Here is a 12786-nt window from a genome sequence, read left to right as displayed (position 1 = left end):
CCGGGTCTCGAACAGTGGCCGAGCGGGAACCAGGAGGCGGGGGCCAGTAGCGCGGGAGCGGGGCGAGCGGCTGATCTTACCGGGAACATACACACGGCTCTTCCTCAGCTCCTTCCCGGGCACCAGGCGGTAGAATTCCGGGAGAAATTCCTCTTTCAGGCTCTGGTTTTGTTTTAAAAAGCAGATTGTTGCAGAAGAAGAAAGAGAGAGAGAGACAGTGAGAGGAGAGGAGAGGAGAGGAGAGCCCAATAATCAGTCTCTAAATAACACACAGAGCAAAAAAGAAATCGGAATTTGCCTCGGGCTGTTGCAGGAGCCGCCGGCAAGGGACTGGGCTCCGATTAAATTGCTCCCTGGCTCATATTGAGATGAAAATCCTGGCGATATTATTCACTCCTCCCGCAATGATGGGGAACAGACTGCAGCCAAAGCCCTCGGAGATGGAATTCTTATTTTTGCCCTTTTCTGTTGCTAACGGTTTAATTTCTCTGCTGCCCCCTCCTCCAGCCCGGGATAACGGTTTGAATCAGATTCTCTGTCACGTCTCTTCACCCAGTTTGTAAACCCCCCCCCACCCCTTTCAAAATAAAATAGAGAGAGAGAGAGAGAGAGCAGATTTTAATCATTGTCATTCCTTCTGATGTAATATTTCCCCAGGCACTTTCAACCTGGCATAAATTTTCAGATCTGGGTAAAATGAGTAAAACAGAACACGTTTCCTGTAATCTTTTCCCAACCTGATGTAGATATTGGGAACTTGTTGAGAAACAGGGGATGGAGTGATGGAATTATTATATCTGAATTTGTCTGTGTGTATGTTTTGTGCCGTTTCCTACCGGCCATTAAATCCCAATGACGTGAGCCCCATATATCCCTCTCTGGTATAAAGCGCCCTCACAACTTGCCCCCGGCACCAGGCGCCATTTCAATTGCAGTTCTCTGTCTGCCACCAATATTTGTGTCTCCGGCAGCCACCGGCCCCAGTTGCTTTGTCTCTTTTAAAACTCGATACAACGATTTTTTTTCTTCCACCCTCTTTTTTTCTCTCTCTCTCTCTCTGCGTTTATTTTGTTTCAGGTTTTGTCGACTTTGTTGGACAATGAAAAGTGAACTTTCCTCCCCCCCACCCCCGCCGACTTTCTGTGCCTCTTCACTGAGTCTGGTTTAGAGTAACGACACTCTAAATCGGAATTAAAGGAGCACCCCCCCCGACAGACGGTTTTTTGTTACAGTGCTGGTTAATGAGTGAATTCGCCCGCGCCCTCCCCAGGCTTAGTGTGCAAACCCGAGCAACTTTGTTTCTAAGTTGTTCAAAAAAGAAATCCCAGTTACCTGCAACTCAAATTCCTACACTTTACACACTTTCTCTCTCGTTTTTATTTAAAATTGATCTTTGGCGCCAACTAGCCAAACATTCATGCAAGTGTAACTTGTAAGTGGAAAGGTTAAGTGCAACTTTATTAGGCGCTATACAGCGCAGAAAGGGACGTGGCTTTACAAGAACTATGCCATTTTAAACAGACATTCTTGTTACGTTTCCTCTGATGGTGAAAGTATAAACCCATTTTTGTAAAGCATTAATGCTTTAATTAACACCTTTAATACCCTATTAAAACAGAGCGATTTGAATATTATACCATTGACTGTTAGCTTTAAATCTCCATCAGTAATGCACTGGCAGGATCATATTTCTACAGCTGGTTCTTCTGTAGAAAAGAAACAAAATGGGCATCGTTGGCTGGGTCACCACTTATTGCTCGTCCCCAGTTGCCCTGGAGAATGCAGTCCATGCCATCCTGATGGTCAAGTCTAATGAAACCAGAATTAATTCGATTTAAATTAAAGCATGAACATGTTTTCTGTTTCAAAATTCTTAAGTGTTTAAGGAAAGTAAAATGATTCTAAATTAAATAAGCTAGCTGTGCTTAACATCATTCTAAATTGGAGAATCGCGTTATATTCATTTCCTCACAAGTGTTCTGTATCTTCGATTCTTTTTATTTCTAATATTCTGTACCAGGGTCAGAGCATGCACTTATTGCTCCATGAGATCCATACTCAGTTAATATTCAAATCAAATGGACAGTTAGCTGCAACTGTACAATTCATAATTCATTGTCACTGTCTCACTGTCCATCAGAAACACAGGACCATTGAGGGAGGAGGAGGCCATTCAGTCCATTGTGTTGGAGGTGGGTACTGCAGATCTGGAGCTTAGAGTCAAAATTAGAAAAGCACAGCAGGTCAGGCAGCATCCGAGGAGCAGGAAAATCAATGTTTCGGGCAAAAGCCCTTCAGCATCCCTGATGAAGGGCTTTTGCCCGAAATGTCGATTTTCCCTGCTCCTCAGATGCTGCCTGACCTGTTGTGTTTTTCCAGCACCACTCTAATCTATTTTCAGTCCATTCAGCTTGCTCTATCATCCAATTACACTGTGGCCAATCATTTACCTCAATACCACTTTGCTACATTCTCCCCTTATTCCCTAATGTCATGGTACCCAAAAATCTCTCAATCTCTGTCTTGAGCATTCTCAATGACGGAGATTCCAAGCAGTCTGAGGTCAAGAATTCCAAACATTCACTCCTATCTGAGAGAAGTTACTCCTCTGCTCAGAAATAAAATGCTGACATCTCATTCTGATATTATGTTCCCAGTCTCATCAGCCAATGGAAACAGCCCATCAAGATCCACCCGGTTATAATTTTGCACGTTTTAACAAGATTACTTCTCATTATTTTTGAAACACCAGAGAATACAGAGCCAGCCTTCTCAATCTCTCCTCTTAAGAAAATTCCACCATATCGGAGATTGGTCCAGTGAACTCTAACTGTGATGGGTATGTCCTTCCTAAGACAAGATGTGAGCTGCACACTGTCTTAACATGGCTTGATACAAGTGCAGCAAGACATCTTTAACCTGTTCTCAAATCTGTTTGCAATGAGGGCAAACATGTCCCTAGCCTTTCTCATTTCTTGCTGGATTGCAACACTAGCTTTTAGAACCTCATGATCAATGACCTCCGGTTCCTTTGGACATTATCATTTCCCAACCTCTCATTTCAAACATACTCTGATTTCTGTGTTTTTTTCAATCAAGGTGGATATCCTCAGATTTATTTATTTGGCAATACCTTTACCAATCAGAGCTCATTTGCCAACCAATCAAAACTCTTATCTCATGCAACTAAGTGTTGGATTTCCCCATGAATTTGTATTCTTGTGAATTATCCTGATGAGTGTGAGATGATAAGGTTCAACAAAATGTCTCTTTTTTTTTACAAAAGGGGTACTAATTTAAGACTGGGATGAGGAGGAATTTCTTTTCGCACAGGGTTATGAGTCTTTGGGATTCGTTATCAGAGAGAGCTATGGCGGCAGAGTGCTGTGTCTATTTAAGGCTAAGAGAGATAGATTATTGATCAGTCAGAAATCAGCGGTTATGAGGAAAGGTTAGGAAAGTGGATGTGAGGAATGCCAGATCAGATACGATCCTATTGGATGATGGAGCAGGCTTGATGGACTGAATGGCCTGTTCCTGTTCCTAATTCTTATGATCATAAAATCCTAGCCAATCCAGTGTCTCCCAGTAAGTCAGTCCCACCATCCCAGAGTCAGTCCAGTAAGCCTTTGTTGCACCCCCTCCATCACCAGAGCGTCCTTCTTCAGATAAGGAGACCAAACCTGCACACAATACTCCAGGTGTGGTCTTCCTCAGGGCCTGTATAATTACAGCAGGAGATCCCCTCCCCTGGACTTGAATCCTCTTGCTGTGAAGGCCAACATACCATTGGCTTTCTACACAGCCTGTTGTATCTGCATGTTTATCTTGAGCAACTGGTGCATTAGGACACTCAGATCTCATTGTACTTTCCCCTTTCCCAATCTATCAGCAAATTCAGAGGTCTTCCATTATTCATTTTCTCTCTCTTTCCCTTCTTTAAAAAACGGAATCACATTTACCAATAATCTAGAATGGTGAATCATGTCTGAGGGATGGAATAACCTCCTCCTACTTCTATGTTGCAATGTTTAATCTCTCACCTAATGGATATGGCAGCACTCAAGAAGCTCGACACCATCCAGGACAAAGCAGCCCTCTTAACTGGCACCACATCCACAAACACCCACTCCCTTCACCACCACCACTCAGTAGCAGCGGTGTGCACTATCTACAAGATGCACTGTAGAAATTCACCAAGGCTCCTTAGACATCACCTTCCAAACCCACAACCACTTCCATTTAGAAGGACAAAGGCAGCAGGTACATGGGAACACCACCCCCTGCAAGTTCCCCTCCGGGCCCCTCCCCATCCTGACTTGGAAATGTATTGTTGTTCCTTCACTGTCATTGGGTCAAAATCCTGGAATTCCTTCATGAGGGCATTGTGGGTCTATCTACAGCACATTCTAGACTGCAGCGGTTCCAGAAGGCAGCTCACCCCCACCTTCTCAAGGGGCAACTAGGGACGGGCAATTCATGCTGACCCAGTCAGTGATGCTCACATCCCATGTGAATAAAAAATCCCTCAGTGCTAAATTGAAGTCTCAGCCCAGATTTTTGCTTCAGCTACAACTTAATAACTTAGAGATAATAGTTCTTTGTTCCCCAATAATGTACTTTGTTCATAACATTTGTAAAACTAAATTACAAAACTTTTTGACTTGAATATTATAAATTTAGCAATAAAATTCAACATGTTTTTATGTAAGATGTTCCACTAAATATGATTGTAAGTCTTTGTTTTAACAAAATACACTCTCATGTCAGATGTACAGGACAGGCTGGAACATTACAAATTAAACATTACGGGAAATGCAATAGAAATAATGCATCCTCTGTAACTATTTCCACTGAGGTGGCTCAATGCAATTTCAATTCTTTTGATTAACAATATACTTTTTTTGTCAAAAATATACTTTCTTCATAAAGTAGCAAGAAATACATTACAAACATTATAATGGTCATTCCAAAAAAATGCAATAAAAATCACATTTCACAATTGAGCATTGTATCCAACTGTGAAATTGGAATATTTAATTAATTATGACCAGAAACTATTTACATTGCGATACAAGCTATAAGGGGCTCTATAAATTAACAGAGACTTGGGATGTCATTGTAGAGAGATCTTGGTGGGTGGCCGTTCTGTGGATGACCAATGTATATCCTTGACTACAGCTGACAATTGTGACAGATTCCAGAGGATGTTCCTGCCTCCCTCACACCTAAAGTAACATTGACATTGTACTTGTGGTAAGGTTCCTGCTTTGAGTTTTATTTGCAAGTAGTTAAGTCTTTAGATGGATAGGAGGAGAAAAATCATTTTAGAAGTGACACTCCACCTTTTAAAATCAGCAGCACTCTGCTATTAGTTCAATTATGTGGAATATACTTTGTGTGTGGGAAATCGTGTTCACTAACCTGATTGAGTTTTTTGATGAAGTGGATTGATGAGGGCAGAGTGGTAGACATGATCTATGTGGACTTCAGTAAGGTGTTTGACAAGATTCCCAATGGGAGACTGGTTAGCAGGGTTAGATCACAATGAATATAGACAGAACTAACCATTTGGATACAGAACTGGCTCAAAGGTAGAAGACAGAGGGTGGTGGTGGAGGGTTGTTTTTCAGACTGGAGGCCTGTGACCAGTGGAGTGCCACAAGGATCGGTGCGGGGTCTTCTACTTTTTGTCATTTACATAAATGATTTGGATGTGAATATAGGTGGTACAGTTAGTAAGTTTGCAGATGACACCAACATTGGAGGTGTAGTGGACAGTGAAGAAGGTACAGACTGCAACAGGATCTTGACCAGATGGGCCAATGGGCTGAGAACTGGCAGATGGAGTTTAATTTAGATAAACATGAGGTGCTGCATTTTGGAAAAGCAAATCTTATACACTTAATGGTAAGGTCCTGGAGAGTGATGCTGAACAAAGAGATCTTGGAGTGCAGGTTCATAGTTCCTTGAAAGTGATAGTAATCAGTGCATTGAATATAGGAGTTTGGAGGTCATGTTGCGCCTGTACAGGACATTGGTTAGGCCACTTTTGGAATACTGCCTGCAGTTCTGGTCTCCCTGCTATAGGAAGGATGTTGTGAAAGGAAGGAAGGTTGGGAAGGGATTTACAAGGATGTTGCCAGGGTTGGAGGGTTTGAGCTACAGGGAGAGGCTGAATAGGCTGGAGCTGTTTTCCCTGGAGCGTCGGAGGCTTGGGGGTGACCTTATAGAGGTTTACAAAATCATGAGGGGCATGGATAGGGTAAGTAGACAAAGTCTCTCCCCTGGGATGGGGGAGTCCAGAACTAGAGGGCATAGGTTTAGAGTGAGAGGGGAAAAATTTAACAGGGACCTAAGGTGCTATATTTTCACACAGAGGGTGTTGTGTGTATGGAATAAGCTGCCAGAGGAAATGGTGGAGGCTGGTACAATTACAACATTTAAAGGGCATCTGGATGGGTACATGAATAGGAAGGGATTGGAGGGATATGGGCTGGGTGCTGGCAAATGGGACTAGATTAATTTAGGGTATTTGGTCGGCATGGACAAGTTGGACCGAAGGGTCTGTTTCCGTGCTGTACATCTTTATGACTTCACACAGAGTAGAAAGTAACTGAATCCAAATTTAAATAGTTTACAGAAGGATCACTGGGGCCCTAACAATTAATTTCCTTAATTTATGGATTTTTAATCTGAAGGTCTGAAATAAAAGAGAGAAGCTAAGAATCTGTGATCAGTAATGGGGTGTGTGCAATGCACTGAGGGCATAGTCTCAGACAAGAACATTTTGCAGTTAAAGTTCACTTGGTGCATGAATCTATAGATCCCACTGTCCACTCAGTGTCATTGGCTGTGTACAGTACCAGAGTTAGTTACTTTTTACCTCACCACAAAGATTCCTAACCTCTCAAACACTCCTCCTGCCTCACCCAGCTCAATGAACAGTATATTTTAATTTCTGGACATCAAAATGTAAATTAAACAGGCTCCTATTTTTTTTGGTGAAAACACAGGTTGAAGATGCTGCCCTCTGCGATTAGATGGCTATGTGGATTTGTGTGTGAGTATCTCAGAAATTCTCCAGGTACAGATTTGGTGAAAAGCAGGACATGTTAGCACAGCTAGGTATGGCACTACAAATAAATTGTTTATGTATGTGTAATATACATGATAAATGGTTCAAGCTAAAACATTGATTGGTTTCAAATAGGTGTTAAATACCTATTTACTGTCAACATCAAATTTAACAACCGTTCCTTAATCCAATCATTTAAGTAAATTATAAACAATCTTGGCCCCAGCACTTATGTCTATGATGTATCACTTGTTACATCTCGGCCAAATAGAAACATATCAATTTATGGCTACTGTCTGCTTCCTGTGAGCTTGTCAATCTTCGATTAATGACATTCTGTTACCTCCTGCACTATGAGCTTCTATTTTCCACAATCGGCTTCAATGTGGCACTTAGAACATAGAACATAGAAGAATACAGCGCAGTACAGGCCCTTTGGCCCTCGATGTTGCGCCGATCCAAGCCCACTTAACCCCTACACGAGCCCACTATCCTCCATATGCCTATCCAATGCCCGTTTAAATGCCCATAAAGAGGGAGAGTCCACCACTGCCACTGGCAGGGCATTCCATGAACTCACGACTCGCTGAGTAAAGACTTATCAACCGCCTTCTGGAAATCAATTTCCTTTATCCACAGCATGTGTTAATTCTTCAAAGAATTTCAATAAATCGTGTGAATATAATTTTGCTTTCATAAAAATATCTTGACTCTGCTTGATCACCTTGAGTTTTTTCGAAGTCTTGTAAAAGACGACATATTTTCTTCTGTGGCACTATAACCCGAAGAACAAGTTGGACTGCTGTGGTGGAACACAATGTTGCTTTTTGAAGCAACAATGCTGAGAATCTTTCAAGTTAAGGAAATTCTGCCTAACAACAGCCCTCTGATTGGTTGCATTCTGGAGTGTTAACAAGCTGCAGCAGAGGGAAAGCATCCAGAGCCCGCAACCAGAAAGAATCGATCTCTCTCTTTCTCTCTCTTTCTTGTTCCTCCCTTCTGTGTGGGAAAAAAACACAAAAAAACTCTCAAGAAAACATGTTTCCAAATGAGAAAAAAAGGTTTCCACCTTGTGGTCTGGACTTTTGGTCTTCAGAATTTTGTTTATTCTTTATATATTCTTATTTTCATCCATTGTATATTTGTTAAACTATTTGTACAAAAAAAAAGTTTTGACTTGAATATACAGATTTTGCAATAAATGCTTCTATATAGTATGTTCCACTCAATTTGATTGTAAGTCTTAATTTTTACAAATACACTCCATGTCAAATATACAGCATAGGGTGGGACATTACAATTTAAACATTACCTGAAGTGCAATAGAAATAACATTTTCTCCGTACATCATGTCCACTAAAGTGGCTTAATACATTTTCAATACTTTAATAAAGTCATAGAGATGTACAACACAGAAACAGACCCTTGGGTCCAACTCGTCCATGCCAACCAGATATTCTAACCTAATTTAGTCCCATTTGTCAGCACTTGGCCCATATCCCTCTAAACTCTTCCCCTCCATATATCCATCCAGCTGCCTTTTAAATGTTGTAATTGTACCAGCCTCCACCACTTCCTCTGGCAGCTCATTCCATACATGCACCACCCTCTCCACGAAAAAGTTGCTTCAAAGGTCCCTTTTAAATGTTTCTCCTCCCATCTTAAACTTATGCCCTCTAATTTTGGACTACCCCAGGGAAAAGTCCTTAACTACTTACCCTATCCACACCCCTCATGATTTTATCAACTTCTCTGAAGTCACCCCTCAGTCTCCGAGGCTCCAGGGAAAATAGCCCCAGCCCATTCAGCCCTTTCCTATAGATCAAACCTTTGTTTAACAATTATACTTCTTTTTTGCAAAAATGTACTTTCTTCAAAAAGTATCAAAAAATATGTTCCAAAACATTATAATGGTCATTACAAAACATTACAATTTTAAAAATCACATTTCTCAGTTCAGCATTTGTACACTTTGGTGCCTGAATCCAAATGCAGAATTGAAATATTTTACTAAATATAAGCAGAAAATTGCAGAACCACAGAATTGTTACAGCACAGAAGGAGGCCATTTGGTCCATCATGTCTACCCTGGTTGTATTGCTGAAAATGTGTTGCTGGAAAAGCGCAGCAGGTCAGGCAGCATCCAGGGAAAAGGAGAATTGACGTTTCGGGCATAAGCCCTTCTTCAGGAATGAGAAAAGTGTGTCCAGCAGGCAAAGATTAAAGGTAGGGAGGAGGGACCTGGGGGAGGGGCGTCGGAAATGTGATAGGTGGAAAGAGGTCAAGGTGAGGGTGATAGGTCAGACTGGGGTGGGGGCGGAGAGGTCAGGAAGAAGATTGCAGGTTAGGAAGGCGGTGCTGAATTCGATGGATTTGACTGAGACAAGGTGGGGGGAGGGGAAATGAGGAAACTGGTGAAATCCGAGTTCATGTGGGCGCGAGTCTTGCACCTCCTGCGGTTGCAGGGGAGGGTGCCGGGAGTGGAGGTTGGGTTGGTGGGGGGTGTGGATGTGACGAGGGAGTCACGGAGGGAGTGGTCTTTACGGAATGCTGATAGGGGAGGGGAGGGAAATATATCCTTGGTGGTGGGGTCCGTTTGGAGGTGGCGGAAATGACGGCGGATGATGCGCTGTACATGGAGATTGGTGGGGTGGTAGGTGAGGACCAGTGGGGTTCTGTCCTGGTGGCGGTTGGAGGGGTGGGACTCAAGGGCGGAGGAGCGGGAAGTGGAAGAGATGTGGTGGAGGGCATCGTCGACCACGTCGGGGGGGAAATTGCGGTCCTTGAAGAAGGAGGCCATCTGGGTTGTACGTTCCAAAAGATTCCTGAAGAAGGGCTTATGCCCGAAACGTCGATTCTCCTGTTCCCTGGATGCTGCCTGACCTGCTGCTCTTTTCCAGCAACACATTTTCAGCTCTGATCTCCAGCATCTGCAGTCCTCACTTTACCCTGGTCCTGTTGCCTAGTTCCAATCTCATGCCTTTTCTCCATATCCCAGCACACCATTCTGTCCAAATCATCCACTGCCCCCTTGAATGCCTCCATTGAAGCTGCTCACACCACATTTCCAGGCAATGCATTCCAGACCCTAACTGCTGGCTGGGAGAAAAAGATAATTCCTCACATCATGCTTGCTTCATTTGCATGTCACTTTAAATCTACACCCTCTCATTCCTGTTCCTTTAATGATTAGGAGCAGCTTCTCCCTCTCTACTCCATTCAGCTGAGTCATGATTTTGAAAACTTTTATCAAACCTCCTCTCATCTTTCTTCTTCCCAAGAAAAATAGTCTCAACTTCTTCAATCTATCTTCATCAGTAAAGTTTCTCATTCTGGAACTGTTACTGTAAAATCACTTCTGCACTCTCTCCAACACATTCACATCGTTCCTGTGGTGCCCAGAACTGTACGCAATACTCCTGTTAAGGTCTAACCAGTTCCTTATATAAGATCACTATCATCACCTAGTTATTGTATTATAGCCACTATTAATAAAGAATATTCCACACAGGTTGGAAGTTAGCAAGTGTCTCAACGCTACTCAAGAACAGAAGCAAAGCAAAAACAGACCAGTTAGTTTGGAATGTGTCATCGAGAAAGTGTTTGCAATCTTCTTGGTCTCAATATGCAGCTGAGCTGTGATAGATTGAGGCGTGTGCAGTAGATACATTAATGGACATGTGGAAAACTAAAGAAACAAGTTGCATTTCTGTAGCATCCTTCAAGACCTCAGTTGAGTGCTTGTGAAGCAGAACCACAGCCGTGATCCAGCAATCGATACGTACACGGCAAGATCCCACAGACAGTGTTGATGACCCAATAATCTGATTTAATGGTGTTGGTTGAGTGCTTACATTGTCCAGGCACTTGGGTCTTTGTCAGAAGAGTACCCTAGGATCTTTTACATTCGGTTAAGGGGTCAGCTGAGGCCTCATGTTAATACCTCGTTGGGGAGACAGTCCCTGTGACAGTGTGTGCTCCCTCACTACTGCAGCTCAGCTCATCGTGATGTTCTCACTGGAGAAGAAAGTTTGTTTGGAGCCTAAGTCTCCTCATCTGACAACATTCTATTTATTAAATGTTGACCTACAGTGAGGTCAGTAAGCTGCCTCTATTGAGTATTTCCCTGGGTAAAAAGTGACAGAATTTTCTTTTATTCTTTCATAGGATGTGGGTGTCACTGGCTGGCTCAGCTTTTATTGCCCGTCCTCAGTTGCCCCCTTGATAAGGTGGGGGTGAGCTGCCTTCTTGAATTGCTGCAGTCCATGTGCTGTGGGTAGACCCACAATGCCCTTAAGGACAGAATTCCAGGATTTTGACCCAGAGACACTGAAGGAATGATGATATGTTTCCAAGTCAGGATGGTGAATGGCTTGGAGGGGAACTTGCAGAGGGTGATGTTCCCGTGTATCTGCTGCCCTTGTCCTTCTAGATGGAAGTGTTCGTGGGTTTGGAAGGTGCTGCCTGAGGATCTTTGATGAATTTCTGAAGATTGGCTTTTACAACAATTGATGTAGCTGCCATGATCACAATTAACTTCAGAATCCAAATTTTAGTTGCATTTACATTTGACCATCTGCCATGGTTGGATTTGAATCCATGATCCCAGATCACTAACCGGAGCCTCTGGATTGGCAATCCAGTGACATTCCATTCAGCTCCTGTCAGTTGACATTACAATATCTGTACAATGGGAGCCAGTGCTGCCACCCAAACCCGGCCAGACATCATATCTTGAATACAGTTTGTGTTTTGTTGAGTTTGGATCAGTTGGACGGATACTGACTTCAATGCTCCATTCCTGCTTTCTAAGTCCAAAAGCTGTCAGGTAGAGGTCCAGCACACTAAATGGTGAGTGTACTCCACCGCTCCCACCACCTGTATCTGAAATGTCATCAAGGTGACAAGATGATAGTAACAGATTAAGATTTAGATTTTATTGTCATGTTTCCTCAAGTGCAGGGGTACAGTGAAAAGTTTTCAATGTCACCACAGACTGTGTCATCTGAGGTATAAGTACCTACATACAAAGACTTAAGAACAAGGTAAGAATAAATAAGGAACTAAGTCATAAGTTAAACATTACAGCCCTTCTTAGTACTTAAGGAAAAAAAAGCTAAAAGTTCAAACATTGCAGTCTTTCTTAAGTGCTAAGCCATGCTGGAGCAAGGCTTCACTTTCCTCCACTTTGGTACATTTTTCCTGCGCTGTCTCAATCCCCCCTGCTCTGTGTGTCACTGCAGATATCGGCAGAGCTCCCATCGCCATGTTGGGTTTGCTCCTAGGATCTCAGACCACCAAAGCTCCGATCGAGGGATCGGCTGTGCCCGGTCTCAGTCTCACCTTCAATCCATGCACCGAGCATCAGGAACTGGAGGCCTGTGACCAGTGGAGTGCCACTGGGTCCTCTACTTTTTGTCATTCACATAAATGATGTGGATGCGAGCATAAGCAGTATAGTTAGTAAGTTTGCAGATGACACCAAAATTGGAGGTGTAGTGGACAGCGAAGAGGGTTACCTCAGGTTACAACAGGATCTGGACCAGATGGGCCAATGGGCTGAGAAGTGGCAGATGGAGTTTAATTCAGATAAATGCCAGGTGCTGCATTTTTGGAAAGCAAATCTTAGCAGGACTTATACACTTAATGGTAAGGTCCTGGGGAGTGTTGCTGAACATAGAGACCTTGGAGTGCAGGTTCATAGCTCC

General features: G+C 43.0%; 1 protein-coding gene across 1 annotated transcript in view; it reads right to left on the bottom strand.

Annotated features, from left to right (window-relative positions):
* Positions 1–12786, bottom strand: part of LOC122558709 (BTB/POZ domain-containing protein KCTD15-like) — a 64796-nt gene that overhangs the window by 6718 nt on the left and 45292 nt on the right. The window contains exon 5 of the mRNA XM_043707502.1: positions 81–162. Within this exon, the coding sequence (XP_043563437.1) occupies positions 81–162 (82 nt within the window). The remainder of the gene's footprint in view (positions 1–80; positions 163–12786) is intronic.

This window comes from Chiloscyllium plagiosum, chromosome 17 (genome assembly GCF_004010195.1).
Source record: "Chiloscyllium plagiosum isolate BGI_BamShark_2017 chromosome 17, ASM401019v2, whole genome shotgun sequence".
NCBI classification, from domain to species: Eukaryota; Metazoa; Chordata; class Chondrichthyes; order Orectolobiformes; family Hemiscylliidae; genus Chiloscyllium; species Chiloscyllium plagiosum.
This window is presented reverse-complemented; position numbering and strand designations above follow the sequence as displayed.